Raw genomic sequence first — 20,779 nt, forward strand, 5'->3', positions numbered from 1 at the left:
AGAGTGAGAGCACCGCCAGGATTGGGATTACACGAGGAGTCAGATGTGTATGGACTGTGGAGAAGAGACTATAGAATAAAAACCAGAACCACCAACCTGGAGCCGTCTAACTGAGCCCTGCACGCTGCACTGGAGAGGAGGTCAGTGACAAGAGGGCACTCATATAAAGGTTTCCCATCATCTCTTGTAACACCCCCCTAGTGTATTCACTCTGCGGAAGGTGGTCTCTGGTCACCAGAGTTCCCCCCCCCCCCCCCCCACATAACATTTCCCGGCATTCCCCTTTATATCAGAGTCCGCAGGATTCTTCCCCAAGGCAAAGGAAAATGCTACAGAGCATGATCTAAGGAGGAACTCTGATGTAAGGGGTGCTGCGGTCACCAGAGACCACCTTATATCAGAGTCCACTGCATTCCCATTTACATCAGAGTTCCCACTTACATCAGGGTCTGCAGCATTGCCCTTTGCATCAGAGTTCGCAGAGTTCCCCCTGTTAGATTAGAAGGGATGGAGGCCCGGAGACATGTCCAGAGTACACAGAGGATACATGGGATAGATTAGAAGGGATGAAGGCCCAGAGACATGTCCAGAGAACACAGAGAATACATGGGATAGATTAGAAGGGATGGAGACCCAGAGACATGTCCAGAGAACACAGAGGATACATGGGATAGAACGCATGTATCCTCTGTGTACTCTGGACATGTCTCTGGGCCTCCATCCCTTCTAATCTAACAGGGGGAACTCTGTGAACCTTGACGCAAAGGGCAATGCTGCAGACCCTGATGTAAGTGGGAACTCTGATGTAAAAGGGAATGCAGTGGACTCTGATATAAGGTGGTCTCTGGTGACCGCAGCACCCCTTACATCAGAGTTCCTCCTTAGATCATGCTCTGTAGCATTTTCCTTTGCCTTGGGGAAGAATCCTGCGGACTCTGATATAAAGGGGAATGCCGGGAAATGTTATGTGGGGGGGGGGGGGGGGGGGGACTCTGGTGACCAGAGACCACCTTCCGCAGAGTGAATACACTAGGGGGGTGTTACTGAGATGATGGGAAACCTTTATATGAGTGCCCTCTTGTCACTGACCTCCTCTCCAGTGCAGCGTGCAGGGCTCAGTTAGACGGCTCCAGGTTGGTGGTTCTGGTTTTTATTCTATAGTCTCTTCTCCACAGTCCATACACATCTGACTCCTCGTGTAATCCCAATCCTGGCGGTGCTCTCACTCTTGATTCCTCTCCAGACTCCCCCTAAGAGACTGCAGACACGTTAAAAGACAAGAGATAGTCAGAGATTGCAGACAGGACACAGGAGGTGGCTAGAGGCTACAGACATGGTACAAGAGGGGGGCGGAACATGTGCACAGGATACAGGAGGCAGTCAGTGGATGTGGAAATGGTACAGGTCAGAGTATGCAGACATGTAGGGGGAGCAAACAGAGGGGTTCCCCGTGTAAGTTTTGGACACAGAGGGATCAGTCATGTAGGGGGATCACACAGTGGGGTGAAGTCCTTATAAGAGCTGTCACAGGAGGACCCTCACACGGGACACATGGCCGGCAGGGTAGTGAGGTTGGTGCACACAGGGTGATCAGGTTCCTATTCTTAGGGGAGGTGGGGTCCTGATCCCCAGGGCAGATGGGGTCCCTAGGTGAGATGAAGTCCCCGTTCCCAGGGGAGATGGAGTTCCTGTCCCCAGGAGAGAAGGGGGTCCCTGTCCCCAGGAGAGAAGGGGGTCCCTGTTCCCAAGAGAGAGGGGGGTCCCTGTCCCCAGGAGAGAGGGGGGTCCCTGTCCCCAGGAGAGAAGGGGGTCCCTGTCCCCAGGAGAGAAGGGGGCCCCTGTCCCCAGGAGAGAAGGGGGTCCCTGTCCTCGGGAGAGAAGGGGGTCCCTGTCCTCAGGGGGGAGAAGGTTTCCCTGTCCTAAGGGGGGAGAAGGGGGTCTCTGTTTCAGGGGGAGGGGGTCCTCAGAGGGGGGGAGGGGTTCCCTCTCCTGGGGGGGGTGGAAGGGGGTCTTTGTTCTCGGGAAAGATGGAGTGGGATATGGGATGGTCTCACTTACCATGACATGCAGGTCCCTCATTTATGCCCATCTGGGCTCCCTCCAGCAGCACAGATGGGTGATCAGCATATCCCCAGGGAGCACAGCTACAGCTTGACAATCTGGCAGCAATTGATGGGTACAGTGGCTGTGTTTGATAGCACAGTGACGGCAATTTATGGGCACAGTGGTTGCGTTTGAAGGGCACAGTGAGCCAGGGTTTGCTGGGCACGGTGAGGCGGTGTTCGCTGGGCACAGTGAGGTGTTTGCTGGGCACAGTGAGGCGGCGATTTCTAGTCACAGTGAGGTGGTGTTTGCGGGGCGCAGTGAGGCGTATTTATTGGCAGAACAATGTACTGTATATGTAGTCAGTGCTATGCACGGGGCCCCGCCCCCTCTCCAAGTTCCGCCCCCCTCTCTAAGCTCCGCTCTATCTCTCCCTCCCAGCAAGTCTCCGCCCGCTTGAGTCCATAATTTTGGTTGACCGCTGAACAAATATCCCGCGCATGCGCTAATACAGCTTGAAGCCATAATTTTTCTTGACCAGTGAAGAAAATCTTGGGGTGGGCGGGGCTGCTGCTGACGTTCTAAGCATCTGTTCAGCTCTGCCCACCCACCCGCAAGTCTCCGCCCACTTGAGGCTAGAACGCAGGCATTGTGCCCCAAACGCAGGCATTGTGCCCCAAACGCACACACTGTCCCCAAACGCACACACTGTCCCCAAACGCAGACATTGTGCCCATATTCTGCTGATTTAATAAATACACTGCATATTCTTCTGATTTAAAAAATACTATACATATTGGTGCTGCCGATGATATAATAAAGCCATCGCCCGCCCGAGTCTATCAATTTTCATCACCAATAAGAATGTGCTTGAGTGCATAATTTTTCTGGTCAGTAAACAAAGATCCCGCGCATGCGATTGCTGTTAATAGCAGCTGAAGCCATAATTTTTCTTGACCATAAGCAAAGATCCCGCGCATGCGCGATTGCTGTTAATAGCAGCTGAAGCCATAAATTTTCTCGACCATAAACAAACATCCAGCGATTCAGGGGTATAATTTTTAACCACCGCTTAAGATTCAGGGGCATGTTAGTGGGGTGGGCGGGGCTGCTGCTGACGTTCTAAGCATCTGTTCAGCTCCGCCCGCCCACCCACAAGTCTCCGTGTATAATTTTTAACCACCGCTTAAATAAAGATCTTGCGCATGCGCCGTTAATATCACGGACTTGGCGCATGTGCAGTAAAGGCCCGCCGTCAGCTGTTACAGTGACGGAGCCGCACCGGAAGTGACGGGGTGAGGGATTTTCATAAGTCGCAGGAAATTTTACCACACCGGACTACGAGGAGAAAACAGAAAGTAAGTGTGCACCAACACTACACTGACATGTAGGCACACACAGGCACACAAACCCCCCCCCCCCGATCGCCACCCGATCCCCCCCCGCCCCCCTCCCCTCCCCCAGTCACAGTGTCACTGATTGCAGTGATCATTTATTTACTGATCACTGCATTCAGTGTCAGTTGTAAAAGTAAAAACTGTCAGGGCAGTTAGTGTTAGGTCCAGGGTAGCCCCCTACCACCCCCCAATAAAGGTTTAACCCCCTGATTGCCCCTAGAGTTAACCCTTTCGCCCCCTTTTGCCAGTGTCACTAAGCGATCATTTTTCTGATCACTGCATTAGTGTCGCTAGTGTCGCTAGGTAGCTAGTTATTTTTTTAGGTTCCCCGTCAGGTTTTTATATAGTGCCAGGGACCCCCATATACTACCTAATAAAAATTTGAACCCACTGATTGCCCCTAGTTAACCCTTTCACCAGTGATCACCGTATAAGTGTTACGGGTGACTCTGGTTAGTTTGCTTTTTATAGCATCAGGGCACCCACCATTTATTACCTAATAAAGGTTTAACCCCCTGATCACCCGGCGGGTGATATCAATTAGGTTTTAGGGTCAGGGTCTGCGTCGCCCCAGGCAGCGCTAGGTTAGTGCCAGTACCGCTAACACCCACGCGCAAAGCATACACCTCCCTTAGTGGTATAGAATCTGAACAGATCAATATCTGATCTGATCAGATCTATACTAGCATCCCCAGCAGTTTAGGGTTCCAAAAAAACGCATTGTTAGCGGGATCAGCCCAGATACCTGCTGGCACCTGCGTTTTGCCCCTCTGCCCAGCCCACCCAAGTGCAGTATCGATCGATCACTGTCACTTACAAAACAATAAACACATAACTGCAGCGATCGCAGAGTCAGGCCTGATCCCTGCGATCGCTAACAGTTTTTTTTGGTAGCATTTTATATTTAAATCCGGAAGGCAGTGCTTGGTTTTCGGGGTCCCGTACGTGGCTAGGCTCCCAAAAAGTCCCCCACATGTGGTATTCATACTCGGGAGAAGCAGCAGAATTTATTTTGGGGTGTAATTTGACTTATGCCCATAGCATGTGTGAGCAATATATCATTTAGTGACAACTTTGTGCAAAAAAAAAAAATTGTAAAATTCCTGCAACTTGTGGCAAAATATAAAATATTTCATGGACTCAACATGCCTCTCAGTAAATAGCTTGGGGTGTCTACTTTCCAAAATGGGGTCATTTGGGGGGGTTTTGTGCTATTTTGGCATTTTATGGCCTTCGAAACTGTGATAGGTAGTGAGGTAGTGAGGAGTGAAATCAAAAATTTGACCCCTTAGAAACCCTGAAGGCAGTGATTGGTTTTCGGGGTGCTGTACGCGGCTAGACTCCCAAAAAGTCCCACATATGTGGTATCTCCGTACTCAGGAGAAGCAGCAGAATATATTTTGGGGTGCAATTCCACATATAACTATGGCATGTGTGAGCAATATATCATTTAGTGACAACTTTTTGTAAACTTTTTTTTTTTTTATTTATTTATTTTTTTTTGTGTCATTATTCAATCACTTGGGACAAAAAAAAAAATATTCAATGGGCTCAACATGCCTCTCCACAACTTCCTTGGGGTGTCTACTTTCCAAAATGGGGACATTTGGGGGGGGGGGTTGTACTGCCCTGCCATTTTAGCACCTCAAGAAATGAGATAGTCAGTCGTAAATTAAAAGCTGTGTAAATTCCAGAAAATGTACTCTAGTTTGTAGACGCTATAACTTTTGCGCAAACCAATAAATATACGCTTTTTGACATTTTTTTTACTAAAGACATGTGGCTGAATAAATTTTGCCCTAAATGTATGACTAAAATTGAGTTTATTCGATTTTTCTTATAACAAAAAGTAGAAAATATCATTTTTTCTCAAAATTTTTCATTTATATCGCAAAAAATAAAAATCGCAGAGGCAATCAAATACCATCAAAAGAAAGCTCTGTTTGTGGGAAGAAAAGGACGCAAATTTCGTTTGGGTACAACATTGCATGACCGCGCAATTACCAGTTAAAGCAGTGCAGTGCGAAATTGTAAAAAGACCTCTGGTCCTTAGGCTGTTAATTGGTCCGGGGCTGAAGTGGTTAAGGCTTACCTGTAGGTCCAAGAAATATCTCCTAAACCTATACGGTTTAGAAGTTATTTTCCCAAAGACAGGCACCGCTGTCTACGGCGTATGCGCCGTAGACAGCGGCGCGCAGGCGCACTGAGCGCGGCATCATCAATGACGAAGATGCCGCGCGATGCCGCGCGTGTCGGCTCCCGCGCGCATGCGCGGGAGTGACGTCATCGCGGCTTCGCCGAATGACAGAGGCGGAGCTGCGAGACCCCACCGAGAAGATGGATGCGCCGGACTATAGGGGACAGCGGTGACTTCGCTGGCTCCTGTGTCAGGTAAGTGACACATAATGGGCTACTATGCGATGCATAGTAGTCCATTATGCTTTACCTTTGCAGGGAATGAAAGAGGAAGTAAACCCATCAGGGTTTACTTCCTCTTTAAGGCTAGCAACCCTGATGGGGCCCCCTAGTGGCATGGGGCCCTCGGGCAGTGCCCGAGTGCCCCAATGGTCAGTCCGCCCCTGCTTACACGTGAGCAGCCACAATTAGCTGCGGAAGCCAACAGCCATGGCCTGTATCCTATGAATACAATAAGCCCCCAGTGCTTTGCATGTCTGTATCCCCTATTATCCAGCACTCTGCTCCACCTATATCCAGGGCTGCCATTAGAAATCAGAGGATGCAGACCAACTGTAAAATGCTTAAGGGTTAGTTTACACTTGCTTCAAAATAAGGCTTTGGACACGCTTTGTTTAAGTTCTCTGGATGCCAGTCAAAGCCCCTGTCACTAAATAAAATGGCTTACAGTCCTATTTACACCTTGCTTTTGCTTTAGTGCTTTGATGAACCTTTGGTGAGGCTTTGGTGGGGCTTCAGTGGGGCTTTGATGAACCTTTGGAGGGGCTTCGATGAGGCTTTGGTGAGGCTTCGGTGGGGCTTCAGCGGGGCTCTGATGAACCTTTGGTGGGGCTTCGATGAGGCTTTGTTAAGGCTTCAGTGGGGCTTCAAGCAAGCTTTGCAGTAGACTTCTATACAGGCTTTAAAGATGCTTTGAAGCACAACTAAAGGAACATGGGGTATAATTTTTGAAGCAAAGCCAAAGCAAAGCAAAAGCAAGGTGTAAACAGGACTGTAAGCTAACCTTTTTATGTAGTGACAGGAGCTTTGACTGGCGTTCAGAGAGCTTCAACAAAGCATGTCCAAAGCCTTTTTTTGAAGCAAAGAGTAAACTAGCCAGAAGCCGAAGCAAGTGTAAATGAGCCCTAAGGGTAACATAAAGCAAACATGCTCTGTCAGCAAAAAAAATTACATCAAACATTCCAGCAAGCTGCAGAAATGTAAAGATCTAAGCGTTTGAGTTTGGCCTATCCCCGCTGCAGTTTTCATCAGGGCACACCCCCTCCCTGACAGGTCTGGGGCATTCTGGGAGTTGCAGTCAGAGAAGGGCTGTCCAAGGATTGAAGGATAAGTGACTCTGGTCCATCCACCTTGGTATGCCCATGTCTCTGGGGATGTAGCCGGAGATGATTGTTTCCTGGGTACAGACCACTTAAAACAGGGACTGTCGCCAGGAAATGGGGATGAATGGCAACCATATTGTTATACTCCATCGTAATTGCAATACAATTTTTATCTTTTTTTGATAAATTTTTATCTTTACTGTAATTGAATTTAATGCATTGTTTCTTGTGTTTTGCACATTTTAGAAGGCTTCACCCCCCCCCCCCCCAAGATGTGTGGGAATTATGTGTCAGCAAAAATGAAGCACTAATATGCATGCTCACACCTCTAAAAATAAATTCCCTTTGCAAGCCAAAATTAACCCCAAGCAACAATTCCTCCTCCTTGCAATACAAATCCCCCCTACTTAAATCTCCCCCCCCTCCCAGCACAAATCTTTGCCTCCCTCAATCCCCCCTCCCAGCTGAAATCTTCTCTCCTCCCAAAATCACCTCTCCCCCAGCACAAATCCCTCCCCCCCAAAATCCCTGCCCCCGCTATCACAAATCATCTACCCCTCAGATTTCTACTCTGAGCAAAAATCCTCCTCGCACCTCCAAATCCCCCCTCCAAGCAAAAATCTCCCTGCCTAGCACAAATCCTCCGCCCCAATCTCTTTCCTAGCACAACCCCCCTCCCCAAATCACCCGCCCCACATGCAGCGCAACAGTGACATGGGGGAGGAGCTGGAAGAGGGGAAGAGTACGGGTCGCACCTCTGCCTGGCTCTCTCTCCAAACTTGGCTTGTCATCTCCAGCGCTAAGCTGACAGGAGTAGCGATGCTGCTGTCACTACTACTCTGTCTGCTCGTAGCAGCAGGAACTCTACGCGTGCCCCCCCCCCCACATGACACCACCATGCCTGGGGCACCCACTGCTCCTGCTAGGGTTGCCACCTTTCTGTCCTGGTAAACCCGGACAGGTGTCAACCCCAGCAGACCTCCCCCTCCTTTATCTCTCTGCAGCAGCAATTGGCAGAAGTGACGTAATTATGTCACTTCGGCCCAGCGCTGCTGCTGAGGAGCATGGACAGCGCTGGGGGAAGGTAGACCGATCTCACCTTCCCCCGGCGCCGCACATGCTCCTCAGCGGCAGCGCTGGGCGGAAGTGACAGCTAAATCAGAGCGGCCGGTCATTGCGGAACAGCAGGGCTGCCTGTAACAGGGCACACACTCCATGACCCCCTCAGGACCAGCTCCAGCCCAAAGGGGGATCATGCATTGTGTGTCCTGTGCTCTGCCCGGCAGTTCCGAAATGATTGGCCGCACTGAATTTACATCCGTACGGCCATTTATTAAAGGTTGCCGCCTGGTCCCGGGTAAGTCGGGTGTCTGGGTTCCAGGCGGCCTGAAACCCGGGCACCCGACTCAAAACCCGGACTGTCCAGGTGAAACACGGATGGGTGGCAACCCTACCTCCTGCCCTGCCCCTCTTTGGTCCAGCCCTGAGGCATAGTGTGCCTAATCATCTATCCTTCATATTATGATCAAAAGTGTCCACAGTACAATCCACATCTGGTTGTGTATGCCAGACACTTCTTCTAGTCACTAGACAAGACAATTATACTAATTGGGCTGTACAGCCACTGATACCTCCTTATATTCTCCTTTATTTCTGTAGGAGGAATGCTAAATGTATGACCTGATTTGGTTGCATTTATTTTTTTCATGCAAATATTTAATATCGTTTCTGATGCTCTGTGGATTTTAGCTCTTTATATCACTGGTAAGTGGGGACCATCTGTTTAGTTCTCACTCCATAACCCGGCACACTAACATAATAGCAATTTATCTACTTATCTTCAATCTCTTTTAAACTATACTTGAATGCCAAAGAGATAATCCATTTACAGCAAGTAGGCCATTGCAGGACAGAAGTGAGGCAGATATACAAGATACAATCACAGCGTAGCGAAGCGATTCGCACTGTGGTTTTTAGAGATGAATGCAATTGTGTATCATCATAACATACCGACTGTAAGTAAGACGTCTGCTATCGCAGGTTCGCTATTGTTTTTCATAAGCACAAAGAATGAAGTCAATGAAATCATCATCCTTGGACATCAGAGAAATGAGCTTGTAACAGCAAACATTTACAAGTTTCCTCTAAGGACATCCATATTCTGATTTTTATTTACTTTATCATGGAAAAGAATTGTCAGCACCAACGTTATTAACTATCCCCCTTTTCAAGGCAGGGGCGGACTGACCATTGGGCTACTCGGGCACTGCCCGAGGGCCCCATGCCACTAGGGGGCCCCATCAGGGTTGCCGGCCTCAGTAAAACCAGGGACAGTATGTAAAAAAAATTGTGTTTTTTTCGCATCTGTCTTTGAAATGTCCCTTACCGACATCTTTTTGGTCTAAAAATCCAGAGATTATAGCTGCCCCACCTCTCCAGTACTTTCTCAGCCAATAGAAACATGTCTGTGTATACTGTGTGATTGTATACTGTGTGTGTGTATACTGTGTGATTGTATACTGTGTATACTGTGTATGTGTATACTGTGTGGCCCCATAATCTCTGATTGCCTGGGGGCCCCATAATCTCCTATTGCCCGGGGGCCCCATGAGTTGTCAGTCAGCCCCTGTTACAAGGCCACATATTCCAGTAGAGGTGGGTTTCATCAATTTGATAAAGTCTGGGGTAGGTGGCTTTCCTCATCTTCCATTACTTCGGTTTGATATATTGTTGGAACCCAGACTAGATGTGCTTCATGTCCACGTCCTTATAATCATACATTGAACAAAATTCTATTTGGTAGTCATGGACTTTGTATGGACTATATATGTCCAAACTAAGTATCATAAAAACAGTTCTTTATTGAATCTCACTATACACATGAAAAAACTCTCTGCTTTGAGGTTCACATCATGTATAGATTCTAGGGTTTGCGCCGATACTAGTATCGGTATCGGTGCCGATACTGAGTATTTGCACAAGTATCGGTACTCGTGCAAATGCACCGATACTTTCAGGCTCAGTTCTTTGAGCTGTCAGTGGATCTACTCTATGTTAAAATGGGTGTAAACCCGAAATTATTATTATTTTTTTAAGATGTCATAATGTAGAGTATAAGATTTCCTATCATTTGAGCCCAGTCTTGCCACAAAGAGTTAAAGCGGGAGTCCGCCGGGAGTTCCGCCGTTTTTTTTTTTAAAAGCCAGCAGCTACAAATACTGCAGCTGCTGACTATTAAAATAATGACACTTACCCGCCCAGCGCGCCCGCGATGTCGACACCCGAAGCCGATCTCTCGATCGTCTCTCGGGTGCTGCCGCCGCCATCTTGGATATGGGAATCAGGAAGTGGAGCCTTGCGGCTTCATTTCCCGGTACCCTACTGCGCATGCGCGAGTCGCGCTGCGCAATAAGGATGGTCCCCGCTGTCTCTGGGATCCGTGTGTTTCCCAGCAGGCAGCGGGGGACCTTCGGAAAGGGGCGTAGATTCTGCGGAATCTATGCCAGAAGTGGGTGCAGATACCTGTACTGTACAGGTACCTACACCCCTCCCCCCTAAAAGGTGCCAATTGTGGCGCCGGAGGGGGGGAGGGTTCCATTGAGCGGAAGCTCCACTTTAGGGTGGACCTCCTCTTTAATCCAGCTCTGAGCAATCCTCTTTTATTGTTCAGTGAGATAAATCTTGGCAAACAGAGAAAAACTTTGTCAAATCCCCCCCCCCCCCCCCCCCCGTTGCTGTTAGTGACAGGTGATTTACATATCTTGTGCACTAGCCTAAGAGACATGCATTATTGTTTAATTCCCTCCCCCACTCCTTTCTTCTGCTGCTCCAGGATTGGATGTTCCACACCTCAGCATAATTGGGCATGCTGAAGTCATGTGGTTACTTTCCTGTCTTTTCACTGGATGTTAGAGATCATAGCAGAAGTTCAGTGTAAGAAATACACAGGAGAAAATGCATATTGACAAGGGGAGTGTAGAGGTGGGAGCGGGGAGTCTACTGACATCACGACTCCACCCACCGAGCTCCAGACAACAGACCCATCCACAGAATCTGCAGTTTTTCAGGTCTCATAACAGACAGAGGGGAGACATTTGACAGGTAAAGATATACGCAGGAGGTATAGATATCCTTATAGATAACCCCTATTGCAGTAGTTTAGAAAGGATGACATTGGGTTTACATCCACTTTAAAGAATTTCACCCCGGGACATAGTTGGTAAGGTTGAATAAAGACACCAGTCCATCCAGTTCAACCTTTGTGTGTTTGTGTGTCTTAGGATTGAACCATCTCTCGTCCAACTTCATTGTGTGGATGCTTGTCTTCTTTAGAGACCCAAGGTTAAGTAGTTTCCTTCCAATGTTAGAGTCACCATTCAAAGATTTGTATATTGTGATCATATCCCCTATAAGGCCTCTCTTCTCCAGGGAGAATACGTTTGGGGTTTTTAGTCTTTCCTCATAGCCTAGAGGCGATTCAGTTCGCATTGTGCGCTATACAAGTATTTCATTCATTCATTCATTCATAACTGAACTTCCAACTTATTAGCTTTATTGCCCTTCTCTGGGCTCTCTCGAGTTCCAGCACATCCTTCCTGTGGACCCACATATGAAAACGGTGTGCAAACCACACATGTGAGGTATTGCCACAAACGTTAGAGCGAGAGCAATAATTCTAGCCCTAGACCTCCTCTGTAACACAAAACACGTAACCAGTAAAAAATTTGAAAACTACGCCAATGGGGATTTTTATATACCAAAGTTTGGCGCCATTCCACGAGCGCATGTAATTTTAAAGCGTGACATGTTGGGTATTTATTTACTCAGCGTATCTTCATCTTTCACATTATGCAAAAAAAGTGGGCTAACTTTACAGTTTTTTTTTTTTTAACCACTAAAGCCCCGGACCATTTTGCTGGTCAAAGACCAGACCACTTTTTGCGATTTGCCACTGCGTCGCTTTAACTGACAATTGCGCGGTCCTGTGACATGGCTCCCAAACAAAATTTACGTCCTTTTTTTGCCACAAATAGACCTTTTTTTGGTGGTATTTCATCACCCCTGCGGTTTTTATTTTTTGCGCTATAAACAAAAATAGAGCGACAATTTTGAAAAAAACGCATTATTTTTTACTTTTTGTTATAATAAATATCCCCCAAAAATATATAAAAAAACATTTTTTTCCCTCAGTTTAGGCCGATACGTATTCTTCTACATATTTTTGGTTAAAAAAATCGCAATAAGCGATTATTGATTGGTTTGCGCAAAAGTTATAGCGTTTACAAAATAGGGGATAGTTTTATGGCATTTTTATTAATAATTTTTTTTTACTAGTAATGGCGGCGATCAGCGATTTTTATTCTGACTGCGACATTATGGCGGACACATCGGACATTTTTGACACATTTTTGGGACCATTGTCATTTATACAGCAATCACTGCTATATAAATGCAGTGATCCCTGTGTAAATGACACTGGCAGTGAAGGGGTTAACCAGTGGGTGGCAGTGTAGGGGCTAAGTGTTCCTAGGGCCGTGTTACTAACTGTGGGGGGCTGGGCTTTCATTTAGTGAACACTGATCTCTGCTCCAATCACATGGAGCAGAGATCAGCGTCACTAGTTGCTAGGCAGAATGGGGAAATGCTGTTTACAACGGCATTTCTCCATTCAGCCGCCCCGTGAGACGATTGCGGGTATGCCCGCGGCGATCGAGTCCGCGGGGCCTGCAACCGGACTCACGGGGGTCCTGACTGGCACGCAAACGCACCGCCGGCGGCGTGCTTGCGATAGCAGGGCGGCAAATTTAAAGGGACGTACAGGTACGCCCATTTGCCTGCCCGTGCCATTCTGCCGACGTACATCGGCGCGCACTGGTCGGGAACCGGTTAAAGCATATAACAGTTTTTTTTTCTGAAAAAAACGTGTTCGAAAAATTGTTGTGCAAATACTATGCGAGATAAAAAGTTGCAACAACCGCCATTGTATTCTCTAGGGTCTTTGCTAAAAAAAATATATAATGTTTGGGGGTTCTATGTAATTTTCTAGCAAAAAAAATATGAATTTTACATGTAGGAGAGAAATGTCAGAATTGGCCTGGGCGCGAAGTGGTTAAAGTTTTATAAAGTGGTAGAATTTTCGTTTTATCTCTTGAGTAAATACCCCTTTTTAATGCATGATAATGATCTGCTATCATTGCTTGCTGAGTTTGTGATCTATTAGGACCCCCAGATCCTTTCCCCATCTTCGATTCCCCTAGAGCAGGGATATGCAATTAGCGGACCTCCAGCTGTTGCAGAACTACAAGTCCCATGAGGCATAGCAAGACTCTGACAGCCACAAACATGACACCCAGAGGCAGAGGCATGATGGGACTTGTAGTTTTGCAACAGGTGGAGGTCCGCTAATTGCAGATCCCTGCCCTAGAGGTTCTCCCACTAGCGAGTAACTTGCATGCATATTTTTTCGTTTCCGTGTGCATTCATTTACATTACGATAGAATAAACAGATTCATTTTTTTAGCTCAAACAGCCTGAGAACCAGGGGCTGCTGTCTTCAACGTCTTAATCTTTGATGTCAGGGATAACGGTGAGAGAACGGCAAATTCTACTTGTACCGGTCGCCTCCGCATCATGACACAAATTGCAGGGAAAACGAAAGACTGCGACAGGTTTTGTCAACCGATTTGGTCATATGGAAAATGTACAGAGGGTCTGGAAGCTCCATCAGTCTCAGTTGCGGACTGGAAGTTGCCTTACCTTCTCCTAGGGGGTCCAAGGTATGGATCATGAGCTGGAAGATGGTGCTGCGCATGGTGCTGTTATGCAGAGAGGCCGAGCTTCCACCTCTGGTTAGGAATGGCTTTAGCTGGACAGAGGTGAAACAAATGTTACATTGAATAACTTATAGATCATTAAATATATGCATAACATAAGGAAGACCCCCCCCCCCCCAAATATTTCCATGACACTAATTTTTTATCAGACTTAAATGTTCTGGTCAAATTAAACTATAGAATTCCCAAGCACAAAATGTCGGGTCTATTACCTCGTCACTCATTGTATAATCTCTTGTCATGTAATATATATTATAACACTGGATTTTCTCATTTTGTTGTCCATATTATGTCAGGGTAGAAGGAAATATATCATTTTAATTATTTTCTATTATTATTAATTATTGTATTTTTCAAATATTAATTTACTAAATATTACTGTTGTTTGTAGCGAGTGTTTTTCATATGTTTTCTTTGCATTGTAATACTTTAAATCTCTTAAATAAAAGAATGCAAAAAAAAAAAAAAAAAGTGTCACTACTTCATTTTTTCTCCATCATCCATTGTGTAATCTCATGTCATGTAATATATATTATAACACTGGATTTTCTCATGTTGTTGTCCATAGTATGTCAGGGTAGAGGAAAATATATCATTTTAATTATTTTCTATTATTATTATTTATTTAATTATTTTATTATTCAAAATATCCATTAAATATTACTGTTTGTAGTGAGTGCTTTTCATGTTTTCTTTGCATTGTAATACTTTAAATCTCTTAAATAAAAGAATGCAAAAAAAATAAAAAATAAAAGTGTCACTACTTCATTTTTTCTCCTTGTTTATATGGTCTATTACCTCCATCGTCCATTGTGTAATCTCATGTCATGTAATATATATTATAACACTGGATTTTCTCATTTTGTTGTCCATATTATGTCAGGGTAGAGGAAAATATATCATTTTAATTATTTTCTATTATTATTATTTTTTTTAATTATTTTATTATTCAAAATATCCATTAAATATTACTGTTTGTAGTGAGTGCTTTCCATGTTTTCTTTGCATTGCAATACTTTAAATCTCTTAAATAAAAGAATGCAAAAAATAAAAGTGTCACTACTTAATTTTTTTTCTCCTTGTTTATACAGTTGTTACATTGAATAACTTATAATTCATTAAATCTATACATAACATAAGGAAGACACCCTAAAATGTTTCCATGACACAAATTTTCAATCAGTCTTAAATGTCCAGGTCAAATTAAACGATAGAATTCACAAGCACAAAATGTCTTAAAAAGTTTCACTACTTAATTTTTTCTTCTCCTCGTTTATTCATTGTGTAATCTCATGTCATGTAATATATATTTTAAGGCTGCATTTTCTCATCTTTTTTTCCATATTATTACAGGGAGAGGAATTTTTATTTTTTTTATTATTTTCTATTATTATTAATTTGTGAATTTATGTTTTTATTTTATTATTCAAGTATTCATTTATGAAATATTACTGTTGTTTTCTATTATTATTAATTATTGTATTTTTCAAATATTAATTTACTAAATATTACTGTTTGTAGCGAGTGTTTTTCATATGTTTTCTTTGCATTGTAATACTTTAAATCTCTTAAATAAAAGAATGCAAAAATAAAAATAAATTAAAAGTGTCACTACTTAATTTTTTCCCCTTGTTTATATGGTCTATTACCTCCATCATCCATTGTGTAATCTCATGTCATGTAATATATATTATAACACTGGATTTTCTCATCTTGTTGTCCATAGTATGTCAAGGTAGAGGAAAATATATCATCTTAATTATTTTCTATTATTATTATAATTTTTTAAAATTATTTTATTATTCAAAATATCCATTAAATATTACTGTTTGTAGTGAGTGCTTTTCTTGTTTTCTTTGCAGTGCAATACTTTAAATCTCTTAAATAAAAGAATGCAAACAAATAAAAAATAAAAGTGTCACTACTTAATTTTTTCTCCTTGTTTTATATGGTCTATTACCTCCATCATCCATTGTGTAATCTCATGTCATGTAATATATATTATAACACTGGATTTTCTCATTTTGTTGTCCATATTATGTCAGGGTAGAAGGAAATATATCATTTTAATTATTTTCTATTATTATTATTTTTTTTAATTATTTTATTATTCAAAATATCCATTAAATATTACTGTTTGTAGTGAGTGCTTTCCATGTTTTCTTTGCATTGCAATACTTTAAATCTCTTAAATAAAAGAATGCAAAAAATAAAAGTGTCACTACTTAATTTTTTTTCTCCTTGTTTATACAGTTGTTACATTGAATAACTTATAATTCATTAAATCTATACATAACATAAGGAAGACACCCTAAAATGTTTCCATGACACAAATTTTCAATCAGTCTTAAATGTCCAGGTCAAATTAAACGATAGAATTCACAAGCACAAAATGTCTTAAAAAGTTTCACTACTTAATTTTTTCTTCTCCTCGTTTATTCATTGTATAATCTCATGTCATGTAATATATATTTTAAGGCTGCATTTTCTGATCTTTTTTTCCATATTATTACAGGGAGAGGAATTTTTTTTTTTTTTTATTATTTTCTATTATTATTAATTTGTGAATTTATGTTTTTATTTTATTATTCAAGTATTCATTTATGAAATATTACTGTTGTTTTCTATTATTATTAATTATTGTATTTTTCAAATATTAATTTACTAAATATTACTGTTTGTAGCGAGTGTTTTTCATATGTTTTCTTTGCATTGTAATACTTTAAATCTCTTAAATAAAAGAATGCAAAAATAAAAATAAATTAAAAGTGTCACTACTTAATTTTTTCCCCTTGTTTATATGGTCTATTACCTCCATCATCCATTGTGTAATCTCATGTCATGTAATATATATTATAACACTGGATTTTCTCATCTTGTTGTCCATAGTATGTCAAGGTAGAGGAAAATATATCATCTTAATTATTTTCTATTATTATTATAATTTTTTAAAATTATTTTATTATTCAAAATATCCATTAAATATTACTGTTTGTAGTGAGTGCTTTTCTTGTTTTCTTTGCAGTGCAATACTTTAAATCTCTTAAATAAAAGAATGCAAACAAATAAAAAATAAAAGTGTCACTACTTAATTTTTTCTCCTTGTTTTATATGGTCTATTACCTCCATCATCCATTGTGTAATCTCATGTCATGTAATATATATTATAACACTGGATTTTCTCATTTTGTTGTCCATATTATGTCAGGGTAGAAGGAAATATATCATTTTAATTATTTTCTATTATTATTATTTTTTTTAATTATTTTATTATTCAAAATATCCATTAAATATTACTGTTTGTAGTGAGTGCTTTCCATGTTTTCTTTGCATTGCAATACTTTAAATCTCTTAAATAAAAGAATGCAAAAAATAAAAGTGTCACTACTTAATTTTTTTTCTCCTTGTTTATACAGTTGTTACATTGAATAACTTATAATTCATTAAATCTATACATAACATAAGGAAGACACCCTAAAATGTTTCCATGACACAAATTTTCAATCAGTCTTAAATGTCCAGGTCAAATTAAACGATAGAATTCACAAGCACAAAATGTCTTAAAAAGTTTCACTACTTAATTTTTTCTTCTCCTCGTTTATTCATTGTATAATCTCATGTCATGTAATATATATTTTAAGGCTGCATTTTCTGATCTTTTTTTCCATATTATTACAGGGAGAGGAATTTTTTTTTTTTTTTATTATTTTCTATTATTATTAATTTGTGAATTTATGTTTTTATTTTATTATTCAAGTATTCATTTATGAAATATTACTGTTGTTTTCTATTATTATTAATTATTGTATTTTTCAAATATTAATTTACTGAATATTACTGTTTGTAGCGAGTGTTTTTCATATGTTTTCTTTGCATTGTAATACTTTAAATCTCTTAAATAAAAGAATGCAAAAATAAAAATAAATTAAAAGTGTCACTACTTAATTTTTTCTCCTTGTTTATATGGTCTATTACCTCCATCATCCATTGTGTAATCTCATGTCATGTAATATATATTATAACACTGGATTTTCTCATGTTGTTGTCCATAGTATGTCAAGGTAGAGGAAAATATATAATTTTAATTATTTTCTATTATTATTATAATTTTTTTAAATTATTTTATTATTCAAAATACCCATTAAATATTACTGTTTGTAGTGAGTGCTTTTCTTGTTTTCTTTGCAGTGCAATACTTTAAATCTCTTAAATAAAAGAATGCAAAAAAATAAAAAATAAAAGTGTCACTACTTAATTTTTTCTCCTTGTTTTATATGGTCTATTACCTCCATCATCCATTGTGTAATCTCATGTCATGTAATATATATTATAACACTGGATTTTCTCATTTTGTTGTCCATATTATGTCAGGGTAGAAGGAAATATATCATTTTAATTATTTTCTATTATTATTATTTTTTTTAATTATTTTATTATTCAAAATATCCATTAAATATTACTGTTTGTAGTGAGTGCTTTCCATGTTTTCTTTGCATTGCAATACTTTAAATCTCTTAAATAAAAGAATGCAAAAAATAAAAGTGTCACTACTTAATTTTTTTTCTCCTTGTTTATACAGTTGTTACATTGAATAACTTATAATTCATTAAATCTATACATAACATAAGGAAGACACCCTAAAATGTTTCCATGACACAAATTTTCAATCAGTCTTAAATGTCCAGGTCAAATTAAACGATAGAATTCACAAGCACAAAATGTCTTAAAAAGTTTCACTACTTAATTTTTTCTTCTCCTCGTTTATTCATTGTGTAATCTCATGTCATGTAATATATATTTTAAGGCTGCATTTTCTCATCTTTTTTTCCATATTATTACAGGGAGAGGAATTTTTATTTTTTTTATTATTTTCTATTATTATTAATTTGTGAATTTATGTTTTTATTTTATTATTCAAGTATTCATTTATGAAATATTACTGTTGTTTTCTATTATTATTAATTATTGTATTTTTCAAATATTAATTTACTAAATATTACTGTTGTTTGTAGCGAGTGTTTTTCATGTTTTCTTTGCATTGTAATACTTTAAATCTCTTAAATAAAAGAATGCAAAAATAAAAATAAATTAGAAGTGTCACTACTTAATTTTTTCTCCTTGTTTATATGGTCTATTACTTCCATCATCCATTGTGTAATCTCATGTCATGTAATATATATTATAACACTGGATTTTCTCATTTTGTTGTCCATATTATGTCAGGGTAGAGGAACATATATCATTTTAATTATTTTCTATTATTATTATTTTTTTTAATTATTTTATTATTCAAAATATCCATTAAATATTACTGTTTGTAGTGAGTGCTTTTCATGTTTTCTTTGCATTGCAATACTTTAAATCTCTTAAATAAAATAATGCAAAAAATAAAAGTGTCACTTCTTAATTTTTTTTTCTCCTTGTTTATACAGTTGTTACATTGAATAACTTATAATTCATTAAATCTATACATAACACAAGGAAGACACCCTAAAATGTTTCCATGACACAAATTTTCAATCAGACTTAAATGTCCAGGTCAAATTAAACGATAGAATTCACAAGCACACAATGTCTTAAAAAGTGTCACTACTTAATTTTTTCTTCTCCTCGTTTATTCATTGTGTAATCTCATGTCATGTAATATATATTTTAAGGCTGCATTTTCTCATCTTTTTTTCCATATTATTACGGGGAGAGGAAATTTATTTTTATTTTTTTATTATTTTCTATTATTATTAATTTGTGAATTTATGTTTTTATTTTATTATTCAAGTATTCATTTATGAAATATTACTGTTGTTTTCTATTATTATTAACTTATTGTATTTTTCAAATATTAATTTACTAAATATTACTGTTGTTTGTAGCGAGTGTTTTTCATATGTTTTCTTTGCATTGTAATACTTTAAATCTCTTAAATAAAAGAATGCAAAAAAAATAAATAAAATAAAAGTGTCACTACTTCATTTTTTCTCCTTGTTTATATGGTCTATTACCTCCATCATCCATTGTGTAATCTCATGTCATGTAATATATATTATAACACTGGATTTTCTCATCTTGTTGTCCATAGTATGTCAGGGTAGAGGAAAATATATCATTTTAATTATTTTCTATTATTATTATTTTTTTTATTATTTTATTATTCAAAATATCCATTAAATATTACTGTTTGTAGTGAGTGCTTTTCATGTTTTCTTTGCATTGCAATACTTTAAATCTCTTAAATAAAAGAATGCAAAAAATAAAAGTGTCACTTCTTAATTTTTTTTTCTCCTTGTTTATACAGTTGTTACATTGAATAACTTATAATTCATTAAATCTATACATAACACAAGGAAGACACCCTAAAATGTTTCCATGACACAAATTTTCAATCAGACTTAAATGTCGTCGTCATATTAAACGATAGAATTCACAAGCACAAAATGTCTTAAAAAGTGTCACTACTTAATTTTTTCTTCTCCTCGTTTATTCATTGTGTAATCTCATGTCATGTAATATATATTTTAAGGCTGCATTTTCTCATCTTTTTTTCCATATTATTACGGGGAGAGGAAATTTTTTTTTTTTATTATTTTCTATTATTATTAATTTGTGAATTTATGTTTTTATTTTATTATTCAAGTATTCATTTATGAAATATTACTGTTGTTTGTAGTGAGTGTTTTTCACATTGAATAAGTTATAATTCATTAAATATATCCATAACATAAGGAAGACCCCCCCCCCCCCCCCCAAAAAAAAAAAATGTTTCCATGACACAAATTTTAAATTAGACTTAAATGTCCTGGTCATATTAAACTATAGAATTCACAAGCACAAAATGTCTTAAAGAAACACATTTTTTCTTCTCCTCATTTATACCGTCTATTACCTCATCATTCATTGTGTAATCTCATGTCATGTAATATATATTTTAACACTGCATTTTCTCATCTTTTGTTTCTATATTATTACAGGGAGAGGAACATATTTTTTTAAT

General features: G+C 39.6%; 1 protein-coding gene across 2 annotated transcripts in view; it reads right to left on the reverse strand.

Annotated features, from left to right (window-relative positions):
• Window positions 1-20,779, reverse strand: part of LOC143963808 (sodium/potassium/calcium exchanger 1-like) — a 143,761-nt gene that overhangs the window by 66,626 nt on the left and 56,356 nt on the right. For both annotated transcript variants that reach the window (XM_077473540.1, XM_077473539.1), the window contains exon 4: window positions 13,715-13,823. In XM_077473540.1, the coding sequence (XP_077329666.1) occupies window positions 13,715-13,823 (109 nt within the window). The remainder of the gene's footprint in view (window positions 1-13,714; window positions 13,824-20,779) is intronic.

This window comes from Lithobates pipiens, unplaced genomic scaffold, assembly GCF_037356315.1.
Source record: "Lithobates pipiens isolate NorthernLeopardFrog02 unplaced genomic scaffold, aLitPip1_a1.2 Scaffold_8, whole genome shotgun sequence".
Classification (NCBI taxonomy): Eukaryota; Metazoa; Chordata; class Amphibia; order Anura; family Ranidae; genus Lithobates; species Lithobates pipiens.